Here is a 16,945-nt window from a genome sequence, read left to right as displayed (position 1 = left end):
TGCATCACGTTTCTGAGTTAAGTGTGGTGCCGATCAGGAAGAAGAAGAAGCCTTACTACCAACTTCGTACACTTCCCGGAATCGTTTGATTTATTTGTGTTCAAATGTCTGGTGATTGTTTTGTATTTATTTATGCGAATGTGTACTTGTATATAACTGTCATTAATTTAAAAAGGCTTAGGCACTATTGAGCAATTTTTATTTTTTAATCCAAAAAATCGAACCTTTTTATTTTAGAATTTTTTTTTCTCGTCTAAAACACTCCCAGGTACTCACTGATGAACCTCTGAAAGTTTGATGAAGATATGTTCAGCCATCTCTGAGATCTGAGATCTCAGGATCTCAGAAAAATGGCGACACATACACACATACAGACAGACAGACACACACACAGACCAACAGCTCTCTTTTATAGTAGTAGATGTCAAAGGTGATATAAATTCGATTGTCAACAATCAAAAACAACAGTTATATTCACCATACAAAACGAATGACCAATTAATCCCACCGTTCCTTATATTTATTTTCAGAGTTACAATGTTCGAGGGTAAAGCCGCTGAGGGAGAAACTAAGGTGCCAGGAGTTCCTCCAAAGCGAGACCTTTCAAGCCTCCCGTGATCTTCAATGGACCCCACACGAGGATAGGAATCCTCTCCGGTGGAAAACCTGTTCGGTTTTCATACTGACAATTTAACAGCTCAAGGCGTCATCCAAACTGATGCTAAGTTGCATATCTGACATTATAATTACACGCCATTTGATCTTTCCTCCAAATATATTGTTGGATAACGTTTGCTACAAAATATTATGCAAACTGCTTTGAAACTACTTTTTAAAAACTGTGAATAAATCGATACCCAATTGCTTCTTTAAAAGGCATTAATATTTGCATTGGTTACTTTTGTATATCGCTTTGTATCACTGGTCCAATCATGTAGTTTCCATGGAAACACAGAATGCTTTGGTATATTCGTCAAAAATTACACCGAACTTTAACCAAGGTGCTTCATTTTACCGACTTTCCCGGAATGCTACCTTGCCGAGCGATGGCTTTAGAAAATGACGTCACACTTTGAAAATAGCCCTCAAAAATTTTGAGGTGAAGGAAATCTAATATACTCAGTGAAGTGCCCATCTACAGGCATTTAAATACTGTTCCTCTTAAATAGTTCATGTAATAACCATGTTCTGTGATAGTTGCATTATTTAATTCGTGTCATATTAAATTATTTTGTGTGCACACACTGTACAATGTACATCCTTATAATTTAATTATAGCTTCAGTTTGCTATCAACTTCTGAGCAAGCACACACCACCCCATTGCGTGCTATTTCAGCATTTATTATTATTATTATTTTTTTTTTTGTATACTGAATCGAGGCTCGTGAAAGAGCTAACATTTATTTCACAAACAAATCAACCAGACAAACAAAATATATAAAAAGAGGGAGCGTAAGACAAGATGGGGAGAGAAGGGGAAGCACACAAACACAACATTTGAGAGCAGGGAGATGTGTGGGAGGGAGAGGGCTTAGGGGGAGGAAGCGTGGGAAGGGGTGGGGGGGAGGAAGCGTGGGAAGGGGGGGGGGGGTGGGAGAACTATAAAACACAAGGACACCAAGGACTTCCAGCACAGAAGTTGGTATTTCAAAAAGTGGATTTGGGGTGAAATTAGCGGGGGTAGAAAATATCAAGGTTTTGGATGGGGGAAGATACATACAAACATACAAAAAGATACAGCTACATACAAACAGACATACAGCTACATACATAAATAAATACAGCTACATACATACTACATACAAAATAGATACAGCTACATACAAACATATGCGATATCTGCATTGTAGTAAGATATAAAAGCCAGTTCATTTTTGGACCATGTGTGTGTGTGGATAGACTACCGTGGCCCCATTGGTTGGACAGCCGGTGTGACTTCAACCACAATTGTAACCTGAACAAAATTATATGGCCGCCATTTTGTGAAGCCAGATAGGTCGCAGGTCTCGGGTGTCAGCCCATATGGCCCAGTGTAATTGAAATTATTCGAACTATATAACCACGATGTATTTTATATGCACACAAGCATTAGACATGTTTTTGCTTCATGTATGTAATCTGGGGTGTAGTGGTCTATTGTTTATACACCACCTAAATAAAGGGATGAGCAACTCGTGTAATAAATGAAGGTTTCTGTGAGTAATTTCGGTTTTCGCCCGAATTTTCAAGCCTGAATAGTGTGAAACTACAGAAAGATCACCCGTCATTTTGACGGGATTTTCTGGTAGTCGAATCAAATATATTGTCGTGTTCCAGGGGATTGAAATCCTCCAAGGTAACGGGTAGCCGATCGAGCTTTACACTCCGAGGCATTCAATCCAACTATTGCTGAGTTAATACGCGTGGGGGGTGAGGCAGCGAAGGGTAGTGAAGATCCTACCTGCACGGACCCCACTGGCCGTCTTCAACACTGGTAATCAACTCAACCCGACAGAATTAAAATGTACAATAAAAAGGTTTAATAAATTAAATGCCAGCAAACAAGAAAATGCACGATAAAACTAAGATTCCTAATCGAGGGACCCTCCATACGGACTCTTAAAACAACACAAGGGAAAAAATCACTGGTAAATAATAATGTGTGTTTGTGTGCTTAGCTCTGAGTGGCTCTTGAACCCCGTCAGTCCGTGAACAGGTCCAGGAAGTCCGTGCGCGGGAAATGCACACCTTGACGCGAAGTCCGTGCGCGGGAAATGCACACCTTGACGCGAAGTCCGTGCGCGGGAATCATGCCTCGGCACGCAGTTTGTTCCTCCAACCACCAAGCGAACAGGCCGCGCTCGTCCACTCGTCGTCTGCTCCACACAGCACCGCGATTTCTCAGCACAGACAGTCACCACACCGTCAGCACCAACAGAGCCAGTGAAAGGACAATGCGGCCGCTCGAACTGATCGCCCGGACCAAGAAAAGGAAAATAATGTGCGGCTGCATCACACCAATGTCCCAACACAAGACCAGGAAAATGCGACTGTGCACAAAGGGAACCCAGCACACAAGAGAATATCTGTGACCGTTCCCTTTCAATGTCCCTGGCGGCAGAGATATAACTTCGACTGCTTGTGATGACGGCCCCAATGCAAGAGAGAAAATGTCGGGGACACCGTTCTTTTGTTCCTCGGGCTCTTACGTCATTCAATGACGCCGGCGCACGCTCCTATCAGTGAGTGCCATCTCATCGCTCTATGGCCTTCCTGACCAATGGTTCTTCGGGGCGTGGCCTCACGACCACTTGCCGGCCTTTGTGATCACCTGGTCGGTGGTATCAGCGGTAGTTGAATGTCCTGGTTCCAGGTACATTTATCTAGTGTTTCTTTTAGGTGTGGGGTACATGGCGGGTGTGGTTTGTGTCATAAGGAACAGAGGAAAAAGGTCACAGAGGCAATTTACATACAAGGGATTTACCATTAACCCCTGACTAATAGGCATAACCCCACCCCGCGTCATGGGGACAAAGATGCACTCTTACACGACATCCGGTCTAACGGATCCCTACTTCGGTACATGGGGTTCTTCTTCTTCATGGTGACATTCAGAGCACAGTATCCTATACAATCCTACCTGGCCCTGAGGTATTCCATTGCCTACCCCCTCACAAACATAACAATATACACAGAATGTCTATATTCTGCATCTGAGATGGGTGTGCACAGCTAACTTTAAGACCTGGAAAGAAGGATGAGATTGAAGAGAATGTGAAATTGGTTACACACGCAGGTATATGGTATATTTGTGATATTGACAAAGAGGAATGAATGAGTGGAGGTGAGCAGTGATTCTGGATTTTGGAAGTTTTACTAGACCGCATGCGCCCCACAGATACCTGCGGGAAGGGGGAGAAGGGAATTCGCAAATAACGTAGAGGGCAGAGGGTATACCAGAAAGGAGGGAGAAGAAGACAGCGAGACCACCGATCTGTCGGCGACAGCAATGTGACAAGCCCATCGACTCAGCTTCATCGTGGGAGATTCCAAAGATCTTGAAGGCCTTAGTTTCCAGGACACCAAGCTGAGCAAGGTGTGACGGAGGGATTCCAGCCCAGAGAGGATAGCAGTATTCCATCAGGCTGCAGATGAAAGCCTTATCGGTGGATAGGTCAGGTGTGCCAAGAAAGGACTTTGCATGACAGAGAATGCCCAGTTGGCACTGGCTTTGGAGGGCAACTTTGAAATGTGGTTTGCCCAAGAAAGATCATGGCTGAGAGGGTGACGCAAAAGTTTCAGCGACTGAAATTATTATTTGAGAGAGTTGTTGAGAAAGTAGATTGGAGGAAAGAGATTTCTTAGGATTAAAAGACATATTCCAAGTGTTTGACCAGTTTGTGATTTTGTCAAGGTCTGAAGAGAGGGAAGAGGCAGCAGCCTGCCTGTTTGAAGGATAAGGGATGTCACAGAGAATTCAGTTATCAGCAAAGAGATAAACTGGATTTTTCAAAGAGTCAGAGAGTTCATTGATGAAGATTAGGAATAGGATGGGGTCTAGAACACTACCTTAGGGGCACTCGAGCCTTGACAGAAAGAGAGGAGATGAAAGGATTCCATTGAGAGCCACACGTTGGCTACGAGAGTGGAGGGAGTCAGTAACCCAAGAGTGGATTTGGCAGGAGAACCTGCATCTTCGCGATAGACCGGAATAGTCCTTTGCATATCATACCAATAAGAAGAAGAAGCTGCCGCTCAGCTCGGTTTGGAGCCAGGACCAGAGGTTAGCTGGTAAGACTGGTGATTTTACCTCCCTGTAAATGGATCTTATCACGACAAATTACCTCGACAGCTTTCGTGGTGTTGCACTTTGCACCATATTGTAAATATTTCCTGGTTGAATGCAAGCTGGCAAAAATCCAATTTCATTCTCCATCAGGTTAACCTGCAGGTGTGAAAAGGTCTGAATGTATCATGGTTGAGAGCGTGGCAAAGTTAGCTAGTTTCACCTTCGCAGACCATACGCGCCACCTCTAGTTTGGAAACCGGAATATGACACGCTCCGTGAAGTTTCCGACGTGTGGGAATGGAACGGCTTGATTTTCAGGATCTTCTTTTTTTACGGTGATGAACTTGTGAAAATATCTCGATGGCAGGTATGAAGGCAAATGCTCACTAACATCGTGCATGAAGAATGCCGTTCAACCTGTGACGTCACCTCCCCTAGACATACTCTCCTTTCACCTGGGAACCCGTCGATAGATAGGTAGAAAATCTGGTTGATACCTTCAGGTAGTTGTGCTATAACAAGTATTACATTTTAGTTTAACCGTTGTGACACAAAATGGAATTGAATAGTAAACATAAGACTGTGAGTGGGTTTACTGCTAGAATATTTCTTCCATGTGAGTGAAGCATGCACCACTGGGTCTGCTTTTGATTCTTTGCTCCATTAGTCACATAAGCCTTTCAAGCTGGGGAGACGGAGTGCAGGCTGCGAATGCTGATTTGCACCAGCACAGCCTCTTGGCACCGCACTGAGCATCCACCTCACCCTCCTACGCCCTTTACCTTTTGAAAAGCATCCCAGCCATTTGCCTGAAAGTTAGGAATTGATTTGCCATTAAACCTCCTGCGAAGAGCTTTTAATGTACATTTTAGGTGACATCAGTTATTTGAATAGCAATATTCATTCTGCGATTGTATAACAGAATAGGAAGTGAATCTTTCATGTCATCGTATAAGACGTTTCTCATCTCATATCCCTTTAGAGGCTTTACATTGAACCCGCGATGAAGCTAACTCCAAGGGCCTTTCACTCACTCACCGCAGGCAGGTTGGTGGTCTTTCCGTCTTCTACCGACTCCTCTCTGGCCTTGCCCCCCCAGCTCTCTCTGGGCTCTGTCCCCCAAATATTCCTACAGGTCGCACAAGATCTGCCTGCAAACCTCTTATGGTTAAACTGCCAAAATCAAGACTTTCTGCTCACCTTCACTCCTTCATTCCTCTTTTCTCCCACCTCTGGAACAAACTCCCTCACTCTCTTCAATCCCACTCCACCCTCCAGGTCTTTAAAACAGCTGGTCACCACCATCTCTTATCCTCCCCCATCCAAAACCTTGATCTTTTCTACCCCCGCTAATTTCGGTCCCCTTGTGTTTTATACCTCCCCCCCCCCCCCCTTCCCACGCCTCCTCCCCCCAAGCCCTCTCCCTCCCACACTTCTCCCTGCTCTCAAATGTTTGTGTGCTTCCCCTTCTCTCCCCATCTTGTCTTCCGCTCCCTCTTTTTATATATTTTGTTTGTCTGGTTGATTTGTTTGTGAAATAAATGTTAGCTCTTTCACGAGCCTCGATTCAGTATACAAAAAAAAAGGAAAAAAAAAAAGTCTCATTGGGTCACTGGCAATTTTAGACCAGGACAGGTTTTTGGTAAGCAAGGTGTAACAACTTAGCTAGTTGCTACATTTGAACTCAACACCTGTGATTTTAGAATTAGGTACGAAGAAAGGTCGAATGTCAACAAATATAAGACTGTGGTCGAATAGAAACATGGCGAGAATTTACTTTCAGCTCTGCCTTTGTCATTGACACGGATAGTTGCATATACCTTCGTCATAGTAAGGGCATTTTATGAGATATTTCACAAATCTGTTAACTAAATTGTTACCAAAAAATTTCTTCACCAATATGTTTGTAAAGGTGTGTAATAACATGTGTTAAAATGTTGAAGTTCAACTCCCGTGGGAAACTCAGAAAAAAAGCTGTTGAATTCGGGTACCGAAAAATTATTTTCGAGAATTTTTATTTTTTTTAATCGGCCCTTAAGTAACTTATGAGGGGTCAAATAAGGGTTTTTCATGATTCTGAGTTGATTGTTAACATTTATATTTTCACTTTTACATTTACACACAAAGTAGCTTTTATTTCACATACATATATAATACTCCAGAGTTATTTCTCATTCACAATGTCAGAAGTTTCAACAGTCATTGTCTATGTCTTCTTCAGACTCAACAACATCATGACTGCAGTTTCTGCATGTAATGCCATTACAGACTCCACAGGCCGAGATGCACGTGACCCCAACCTTGGAATGACGGGTAGATTTGCCTGCTTTGTTATATTCACAGCCTTCAGCCAAATCAGAAGATCAAAGGTCACTATAGCGACCCCAGCGCGCCGTACGCACTCTTTCAGAGTGATGAAGATGGTGTTGAGGTCATTAGGGTCTCCTTCAATAACTGGGAGGAACTCGATCTGTGTGCTCTGCTTTGCATCATTAGCATGGATTCTCTTCATCCAGCCATTCCAGTTGGAGTGTGAGAACTCAGGATCGTTGGCTTTGATCACCCACCCCGCTGCCCAGAGTGTGTCACCTGGAGTGAGGAGTGGCTGATCATGAGCCAGGGAGGAGGAAAGCTCAGCGAGGGGGAGAAACATGATCGCGTTCGTTCCTATCTGTTTCCTGTTCGTAAATGGAATAATCTTTACTTCAGTTCCTCTCAAGATCTTAGCTTTGTTGAGTGCCTTCAACTTCACCCGGGGGAAAGCTGCTGTTGTCTGTGGATCTGGCAAAGGTGGTGCCGGAGAGGTGACTTCGATCCAACCCATTGAGTGTGTTGCGGATATGGGATTTGGCCTCCATCCATATCCGCTTGTAAATATTCCCCTATTTCCCCAATACTCCCCAACTATCCCCAATCCCCCATTCCCTAGTCCCATTGTCTGTAAACAACACTCTGTAGCCCCGACCTTCCCCTTTCCCCCCATTAAATGTCGTGCCCAGGTTCACCGCATCTCACGTAGACAACTATAGGACATCTTGCTAGTTATTCTTAGTCTATGTCAGTTAAGGACTCGTTTCCATTAATTCTGACTCTTCGTTGCACCAGAATGTGATTGTATGGCACCAGTAGTAAGTTTAGGACCTCCCAATACCTCCCCACAACCTCATCTCCGCATCCTCCCATCATCTCATGAAACAACAACAACTACAACCACAGCGGGGGCGGCGCGGCGGCGGTGCGGGGAGTGGGCGTCCTCACTCCGGCTTGGTTAGCCGCCATTGCCCATGTGCTCCGACGGGGTTACCACGAAGGGGCTGACTGTCAGCTCCTCGTCAAGGGCGGAGCCCGGTAACCCCCCCGCACCCAATAAGAAGCGGCGGGCCGATTCCATCTGGGGCGGAGCTAACGAGCCGAGGGCGTGTCACTCCCCGCTGGATATACGCAGCCACTTACCGGAGGTGACGTGAGATGCGCCCCCAGGTTGGAGAAAGAACGTCACCTCCGAGCGCTGAGAGAGACCTCCCGCATCTCTGGACCGGACCGGGTCGATTCTGCCCCTGAGCCAAGGTGCACCTTGAGCCCTCGACTACCTGCCCCTCCTTGCCATCAATCCCTGTGTGAGTCAGTCTTGTCCCGTTTATCTGTGGTCTGTCGGGGCTAAGATAAGACCGTGTTTAAGTGCCCACCTTCCTATGCTGTACCTCTTGTCAGTGTAATCTAAACGTTCTGCATACAAATATTATAACCTCCTCCGGAGGTCTTGAGAACTGTACCCCTGGTGTCGTGTCATCTAACCCAGCCGTTGTGTCCTTTCCTTAATTGATTTAGCATAGCGCGATTTGGCCAACGTTCGAGTGGAATCGGGTAAACTGTGCAGACGCGGTCATACCAAACCGCTCGGTAAACTAACATCCAAAACCGCGTCTGTAACATTTGGTGTCGGGAAGTGGGATTCGATCCGGAGCGCGTTTCACGCGCTCGAAATTATAACGGCGAAATTTGATTGTGTTTTACAAAAAAAACAAAAAAAAAACCGAATTTTGAAAGTCGCGCTATGGCAGACCAAGACGGCTGGGTTCCGGTAGAGGAGAGTGAGGCAGGGTCGATCCAGGACCAAATAGAGGGACATGAGGAGAGCGAAGCAGTGAGGGTAGCAGACGCACAAAATGGCGTCGTCACGCACGAGGTTGCGGGCGCGCAAAATGGCGCCTCGCACATAGCTACGGCGGCCGCACCCGCTGCACAAGTGGGAGGGATGGCCCAAATGCAGGCCCTCATGGAGCAATTTATGGCGCAAATGCAGGCGTCCCTCAAACTGCAGAGTGAGCAATTAGGGGTAATGGGGAACCGGATGGATGCTCAGGGTGAGCGATTGGAGGGCCAAATGGGGGTAATGGGAAACCAAATGGGGGTCATGGGGGACGAAATGGGGTCCAATAGCGAGAAATTGAGGGAGGACATGGGGGCCCAGATCGGAGGGTTAGGGAGTAGAATAGAGGGATTAGACAATAGATTAGGGGAAATGCAAAAGGGGTTAGAGGGGTTAGAAAACAGTATGGAAGGCAAATTGAGGGACATGAGGGACCAAGCGGAAAGGGAAGTTAAACAAATGGGGCAGCAGATAGAGGGGGTCAGAATGGGGGTAGAAACCAAACTGGATGCTCACAGGGAGGAAATGGAGCAGATGAGGGTGGCAAAGGATTGGCAGTAAAGATTGGCAGATGATGGGTAGTGAGTGGCAAATTTTTGATTTGTTGAAATTTGATGTGCAAAATTGGTAGTGAGCGATGGGCCCGGTGGGTAAGGGTGGCATCCCTGCCACCCTTCCCATGGGGGGCAAAGGAGCAATAGATTATGGGGTGTATGGCAGTGAAAACTAGCCCGGGTGGGTTAGGATATTGATAGGGCCCTAGAAGATGACATTAGGTAACGTTAAGGTTTAGATAGTGACTGATACCTGTAGTGGGGACGCAGGTAGCTTAGTGTATGATAATGACGAGGGAGCGTAATAGTTTAAAGGGACGACTGGGAAGCGCAAGTTTCAGAGGGGAGTAGTTAGATGAGATGATGCTGTGTGAGAACTGGACAGGTGTGTGGAGCAGTGTATGAGTAGTGAGTGTTGTGGATCAGCGCGAATGCGCTTGGGGAGAGAAGGGTGCAGGCGGCACCAAGAATGAGAGCACAGGTGTGCAAAGACAGGGGTGTGGAGAGAGTTGGAGTAAGTGGTACGGAGTGGTGTGCATGGTGCGAAGGTGTGGATGGGGGAAGAGTGGACCCCTTTCACGAGTACCCGGGGCGGGTAGTGTAAGTGTTAGGTAGAGGGTATAGGTAAATTGTGGTTGGATATTGGCATTTGTGGTGCGGTTGCAGAATGGTATTGCAGATGGGTGCATTAGTGTTGTGGAAATGGCTGGGCGTGTAGCCTGTTAGTGTGTGTAGTTGGTTGGGCACTCCACCACTGTGAGGATGTCGGCCAGGTGAGGCCGCAGGTGGGCTCTGGGAGCCGTTAGTGTCAGTGGGGCCCGAGGATCCGGAGGACGGACCCGGGTAGCCCAGTGCCAGAGAGGGCACCGAGTGGGGAGAGCGCCAGAGGGCCTTCCCCAGGTAGTTAGGTTAGGGTAAGGAGCAGGTAAGCTCGGAGGCAACTGCAGTGGTGGAGGTGTGCAGGTGGGTAGACCTGCTGGGAGAGCTACACGTCGCGGCCCAGAAATTGTGCGAGGGCACCGGGAGATGAATCGGGGGAGTGAGACCCCAAATTGGAAAGCACCACAGTTTGGTCAATGGGAATTGGTTTTTAGAACCCATAGTGTAAGAGGGCCAATGGATTGGCAGGGAAAGACCCCGGGTAATGTAAAGTTGTTAAAGTCATTTAGGAAATAGTTAGGATTGATGAACCTGTCGCACCATACGCAGCCACTTACCTGTGGTGATGATGACTCCACACCTGTGTTCCTTTGTTCTGTGTTGCAGGAAGTGAGAATTGCTGTTGGATTTGTGAGACGCATCACGACGTGGATGAGACATTGGGGTGATTCCATCTCTCCCTCCTTAGGAGGGACTGATGATGAATTGGTGATGGCAAATTATGATGTTGAGTTGGAGATGGCAAATTTTGATGAGAGTTGAAAATGGCAAATTTGATTGGTTAGGAGGGAGAGAAGACGAATTTGGTTTATGGGAGGAACGGGGAAGACAGTAGGGACGTTTGTTGATGTGTAAAGTAGATGTTTATGGGTAGTGTTGTGTTTTGTGGATACAGTAAGGGGTAAGGGAGGGGCAATGTAGGTTACCTGGTGGGGGGGGGGGGGGGGCGTACGGTAGGAACGTACCTGTCTCACCTGGTTCCCATGTGCCCCCAGTGTGCATCATCTTGTATTGCATGCACTTTTGCGCCCTTACCACCTTACTCACTTGTCTGCTTCTTTTGTCTCCCACCTCCGAGGATCTGGCTTTGGGGCAGAGAGAGAGGAGAGAGAGGTGCTGGCTCCGCAGTTGTGGGCCTGCACTTTCGCTGCTTGCTGCCGGGATCGATACACCATATGGACCGCAATTTTTGTGGCCGCCCACCATGGACCGCAGTTCTCTTGCGGGCAAGCACCACCCGTGGATGGACCTATTGGTCAACGTGGCACCTATGCCATACAGGTGAACCACTAATAGTTGGCCCCCTGACAGCCACAATTTAGAAATGGACGCGGTTGGCGCCTTTCTTTATTTTTGAAAGAAGCCAGAAGGCCAAGTACACCACAGGAAGGCAAGACAAGCGGCAGAACATCGGCCGGCTGCGACACCACCGGTGATTGTTGAACACTTTTTTGGTGTCCCGGATGGTGCTGACTGTGTTATGGGGTGGTGCTTTTGGTGCTTGGATGGGGTGCTCTGCACATTATTAAAGGCCGTAAGGCCACAGAGCACTCGTGGGTTGGTGTATCGATGCTGGCATGCGTGCTCTCTCTATGCATAACATCTGCATGTGTTCCTCCAAAAACAGGTCCTGGATCGTAGTGTAAATATCAGCGTAGTCTTGTGTAAATAATGCTCCCTACCGGCTGTATGTTTAGTTTGAGAATTCTTTCCGCGATTCGGTTATCCTGTGGGTGTGTTTCTGTGAGGAGAAGGGTGCAACGTCGCAGGGGGACATATTTACTCAATTGTGAACATCTGTAAAACTGTCGCACTCAGGGTAGAGTTAATAGTAGAGGGAACTACATCTGAGTGCCACACTAACGTAGGTAAAGATTTATCGGGTCGGGACGCCCCGAGGTAGAGAAGGGTGCAATGTTGCGGATATGGGATTTGGCCTCCATCCATATCCGCTTGTAAATATTCCCCTATTTCCCCAATACTCCCCAACTATCCCCAATCCCCCATTCCCTAGTCCCATTGTCTGTAAACAACACTCTGTAGCCCCGACCTTCCCCTTTTTCCCCCATTAAATGTCGTGCCCAGGTTCACCGCATCTCACGTAGACAACTATAGGACATCTTGCTAGTTATTCTTAGTCTATGTCAGTTAAGGACTCGTTTCCATTAATTCTGACTCTTCGTTGCACCAGAATGTGATTGTATGGCACCAGTAGTAAGTTTAGGACCTCCCAATACCTCCCCACAACCTCATCTCCGCATACTCCCATCATCTCATGAAACAACAACAACTACAACCACAGCGGGGGCGGCGCGGCGGCGGTGCGGGGAGTGGGCGTCCTCACTCCGGCTTGGTTAGCCGCCATTTCCCATGTGCTCCGACGGGGTTACCACGAAGGGGCTGACTGTCAGCTCCTCGTCAAGGGCGGAGCCCGGTAACCCCCCCGCACCCAATAAGAAGCGGCGGGCCGATTCCATCTGGGGCGGAGCTAACGAGCCGAGGGCGTGTCACTCCCCGCTGGATATACGCAGCCACTTACCGGAGGTGACGTGAGATGCGCCCCCAGCTTGGAGAAAGAACGTCACCTCCTAGCGCTGAGAGAGACCTCCCGCATCTCTGGACCGGACCGGGTCGATTCTGCCCCTGAGCCAAGGTGCACCTTGAGCCCTCGACTACCTGCCCCTCCTTGCCATCAATCCCTGTGTGAGTCAGTCTTGTCCCGTTTATCTGTGGTCTGTCGGGGCTAAGATAAGACCGTGTTTAAGTGCCCACCTTCCTATGCTGTACCTCTTGTCAGTGTAATCTAAACGTTCTGCATACAAATATTATAACCTCCTCCGGAGGTCTTGAGAACTGTACCCCTGGTGTCGTGTCATCTAACCCAGCCGTTGTGTCCTTTCCTTAATTGATTTAGCATAGCGCGATTTGGCCAACGTTCGAGTGGAATCGGGTAAACTGTGCAGACGCGGTCATACCAAACCGCTCGGTAAACTAACATCCAAAACCGCGTCTGTAACAAGTGAAAGGGAGTGTTTCCGTGAATAGAGACAATGTTTAAATCTATATTGTCTCCAACAAACTGAGTGACTGCATTGTTTGTTTCCCCAACCTCCATAAAGACCACCTGATCATTACTTGACAATTCACTTTCACTGGCTGGCACTTTGGCTGTCATCACTGATTGATCCTCAAGCGCAGCATCAACCGCAACCTCATCATTGATCTGTTCATCGGTTTCCTCCACAATGGTGTCAAGAGTGCCAGAAGTATCTGGAACATCATCTCCACTCCTACTATTAAGGAAGCAGTATTTGTAGTTTTGTGTCTCCGTGTAAGACTCAGTGTATCCCAGCCGGTGGAACTTGTTGAGCATCCATTTTGACCCAAATCTATGATCAAGTTGTATGGCAAGCCCCATTTGGTGTGGCAATACTCCAGACCGAGGTCGACAGGCCTTAATAAAATTCTGCCCCCAAACGGCAACTCTTTCGTCTGTCTTGACAATCGGTCTCAAGAACATCTGAAGGCTTGCAGGAACAAGTGTCAGCTGACTATCGATGTCAGTCATATTGTGTGTGGTGGGGTATGACTTTGGACCTAAATCAATCAAGGCAATATCATTGGATATGAACTTGAGTGCCGTCTTTATGATCTGAGTCTTCTCATCTCCATGGTCAAGATTAGCATGATGCTCTCGCAGAATATTGTCGGTGCCATCTTTGAGACAGAGTACATCTGCCCTTCTTTCCTGTGTTGTGAAATACAAGGTGTCTTCGTATTTCTCTAGAAGTTTTATCTTTAGCCAATGCTTTGAATAAGAAAGGCTCTTCTCTGGTGACTGATCAGTGATCAAACTCCTGCAGCTTTTCATGGACTTGGTCCATGTTCATTACCCCATGCTCTAATTCTGAGTCTAACCATTCGCAGAATTCAATAAAAACTGCCTCTCGCTCCTCATCAATACTCCTCTGTCCTCTCTTCCTTTTTCCTTCCTCATCAGTCTTGGACAAACTGTCACCTCTCGCAAACATAAGTTTGCATCGCAAATGGTACAGTGTTTCTTCTGCTACCAAGTCGTTGATCCCTTCCAGGCGTCCAGTGACTTCAGTGCCCCAGTCATCCCCGCGACCCCGTGCTGTCTTCAGCAAGCTTGCCTTCAGTGTATCTGCAGTCAAATTATCTGGCACTCTGTATTTCTTTCTAGCTTGTGCTGGATTATTTTTGTAGAGCTGGGCTGGTTGGTTGCAAAGAATGCATACATCCTTATACAGGAGGTCAACTGACTGTGATCTTCTAGAACTGCAGCCAGTTGATGAACTGAACTCACAAGTAGTGCGTCTTCTCTTCAACTTTGATGACTCTTTCTCTGCCTTTGATGCTTGAGCTGACTTCTTGGTGGTTGCAACAAAGTTGTTGTACAGATCATTTTTACACTTCTGGTGGTACCTCAGTTTTCCTTCCTTTTGAGCCTCCTTCATACGTTCCACAACAGTAACATTTTCGACAGTTTCTGCTTGTTTCAATAAAGTTGAGTATCCCTTTGGAGTTGCCTGTATGAGCCTTTCAGCTGGTGTATCCGAGCGTGCACAGATGAAGCAATTGAGCACAGGTGGAGTAACGTCTTCATTCATATTGCTGGACTCCATGTCCTGCAAAGTAGAAAATGAGATATATTTAGAAATTATTTTTCCACAAAGGAGTGTGTGTCTGTGGTGAAATATAAATGTTAACAATCAACTCAGAATCATGAAAAACCCTTATTTGACCCCTCATAAGTTACTTAAGGGCCGATTAAAAAAAATAAAGTCTCGAAAATAATTTTTCGGTACCCGAATTCAACAGCTTTTTTCTGGGTTTCCCACGGGAGTTGACCTTCAACATTTTAACACATGTTATTACACACCTTTACAAACATATTGGTGAAGAAAAATTTTGGTAACAATTTAGTTAACAGATTTTCATATGTTTCCCTTACTATCAACTTGTCGTGCCGAACTCATTACAGACATTCTATTTTTAGAATGGACTTACTTTTGCAATTACAAGGAGAATTCGTGAGAGTTTTATTCCATCAATGTTGGTTCCTGTACATTGGATAAGAAGGGTCAAATATTCTGCTGATATCTGCTCTTGCTCATCCTCTTTATACTCTGTTCACTTGACCATTCTCTCTGGTTCAGTCTCCATGTGCCTGGAAGTTAGCCAACATCATTGCAATACACAAGCATGATGCAAGAACTGATCCTATTAACTATAGGCCTATTATCTTGCTTCCCATTACATTATAAGCAAAGTCTTGGACTCTATCATTGGAGTTGGCATCATTCCTTCCTTTTCTCCATTGACCTGATCTCAGATCAGTTCGGTTTCAGACCCAATCATTCTACCTTGGACAGCAGAATATTGCTTTTGCTCTCCCAACAATGGATGGAAGCCCTCACTATCAGACATGAGTTTAGGGCCATCTCTCTGGACATATATCGAGTATTTGAAACAGTTTGCCAATCCCGCTTTTCTCCAAACAACGTGCTAATGCTATCCGAGGTCACCTCCTCTCACGGATCACTAATTCCTCCACATATTATCGCTCTTAACGGGATCCTCTAGTCTCTTCTCCCCGTCAAGGCTGGAGTGCCCCAAGGCAGTGTCTTGGGCTCAGTCCTGTTCCTCATCTTCACCGATGATCTTTCTGATTCCTTGGAAAATCCTACCTATCTCTTTGCTGATGATTATACCCTCTGCCATATCATTTCTCATATTTCAGACAGACGTGCAGCAGCCTCTTCCTTCTCTGAATACCTTGGTAGAATCAGGAGCTGGTCCAACACTTGGAATAGGTCTTTTAACTCTGACAAATCCCACATCCCCACCCTGTCTCTCTGTAAGAGCCAAAAGACCCCAAAGACCCTTAAAGACCCAAAATACCCTAAAGACCCAAAAACACCAAAGTCCCAAAAGACCCCAAAGACCGAAAATACCCTCAAATATCCCAAAGACCAAAAAAGAACCTGAAGACTCAGAAGACACAAAAGACCCCGAAGACTCCAAAAACTCAAAAGACCTCAAAGACCAAAAAGACCCTCAAAGACCCAAAAGGCCCTGAAGACCAAGACACAAAAGATCCAGAGGACCCAAAAAGACCCAGAGGACCCAAATAACCCAGAGGACACAAAAGACCCAGAGGACACAAAAGACCCCGAGGACACAAAAGACCTCGATGACCCAAAAGATCCTGAAGACCCCGAGAACCAAAAAAAACCCAGAAGACCCAAAAATTAGTAAGGCCAAAGCTTCAGACTTTGGCATACTCATGAGACTGTACTGTCGAATAAACTGTTCCAACCCTTCATTTTTGACAGGCTTTTCTATTAGCAGGCATTATGATGCAAAGGTGAACTGAATAGATTATTGGGTCAAGAGGTCAGAGGTCCCGTTAGGTAAAAAAAATTCTGTTACTGCGCTCACTTGCGAACCAGTGATGGCATTTTGATCAAATTTGGTATAAGTATATATTATGATGAAAAGACGAACTGATTACATTTCGGAATCAAAGGTCAGACAAAGATCATGTCAGGTAAAAATGTGATACTTGAGAACAGCTGAAGGGATTTAAATCAAACTTGGTAAAAGTATATATAACGATGTAATAATGGGGGCGGAAGCATATCAGTCGATGTCGTGACGTCGACGAGTGCAGTTCTATTTATTTTTGGAATAATATTTTTGTTTTGCTTTAATCCTGTGTATGGATACGTCATGGTTTTGAAATGTACAGAAGCAAACTTTTAACAGCGTTGTACACAGGGCCTTTA

At 46.2% G+C, this 16,945-nt stretch overlaps 1 protein-coding gene across 1 annotated transcript in view; it reads left to right on the top strand.

Annotated features, from left to right (window-relative positions):
- Positions 1 to 1,284, top strand: part of LOC137432110 (allograft inflammatory factor 1-like) — a 43,008-nt gene extending 41,724 nt beyond the window's left edge. Inside the window, exon 6 of the mRNA XM_078782803.1 lies at positions 531 to 1,284. Within this exon, the coding sequence (XP_078638929.1) occupies positions 531 to 618 (88 nt within the window). The 3' untranslated portion in view covers positions 619 to 1,284. The remainder of the gene's footprint in view (positions 1 to 530) is intronic.
- Positions 1,285 to 16,945: the final 15,661 nt, after the last annotated feature.

The sequence above is a fragment of the Myxine glutinosa genome, chromosome 8, assembly GCF_964187855.1.
Source record: "Myxine glutinosa chromosome 8, kmMyxGlut1.1, whole genome shotgun sequence".
Lineage (NCBI taxonomy): Eukaryota > Metazoa > Chordata > Myxini > Myxiniformes > Myxinidae > Myxine > Myxine glutinosa.
Note: the sequence above shows the minus strand (reverse complement) of the source record. Positions and strands in the feature narration are given on the sequence as shown.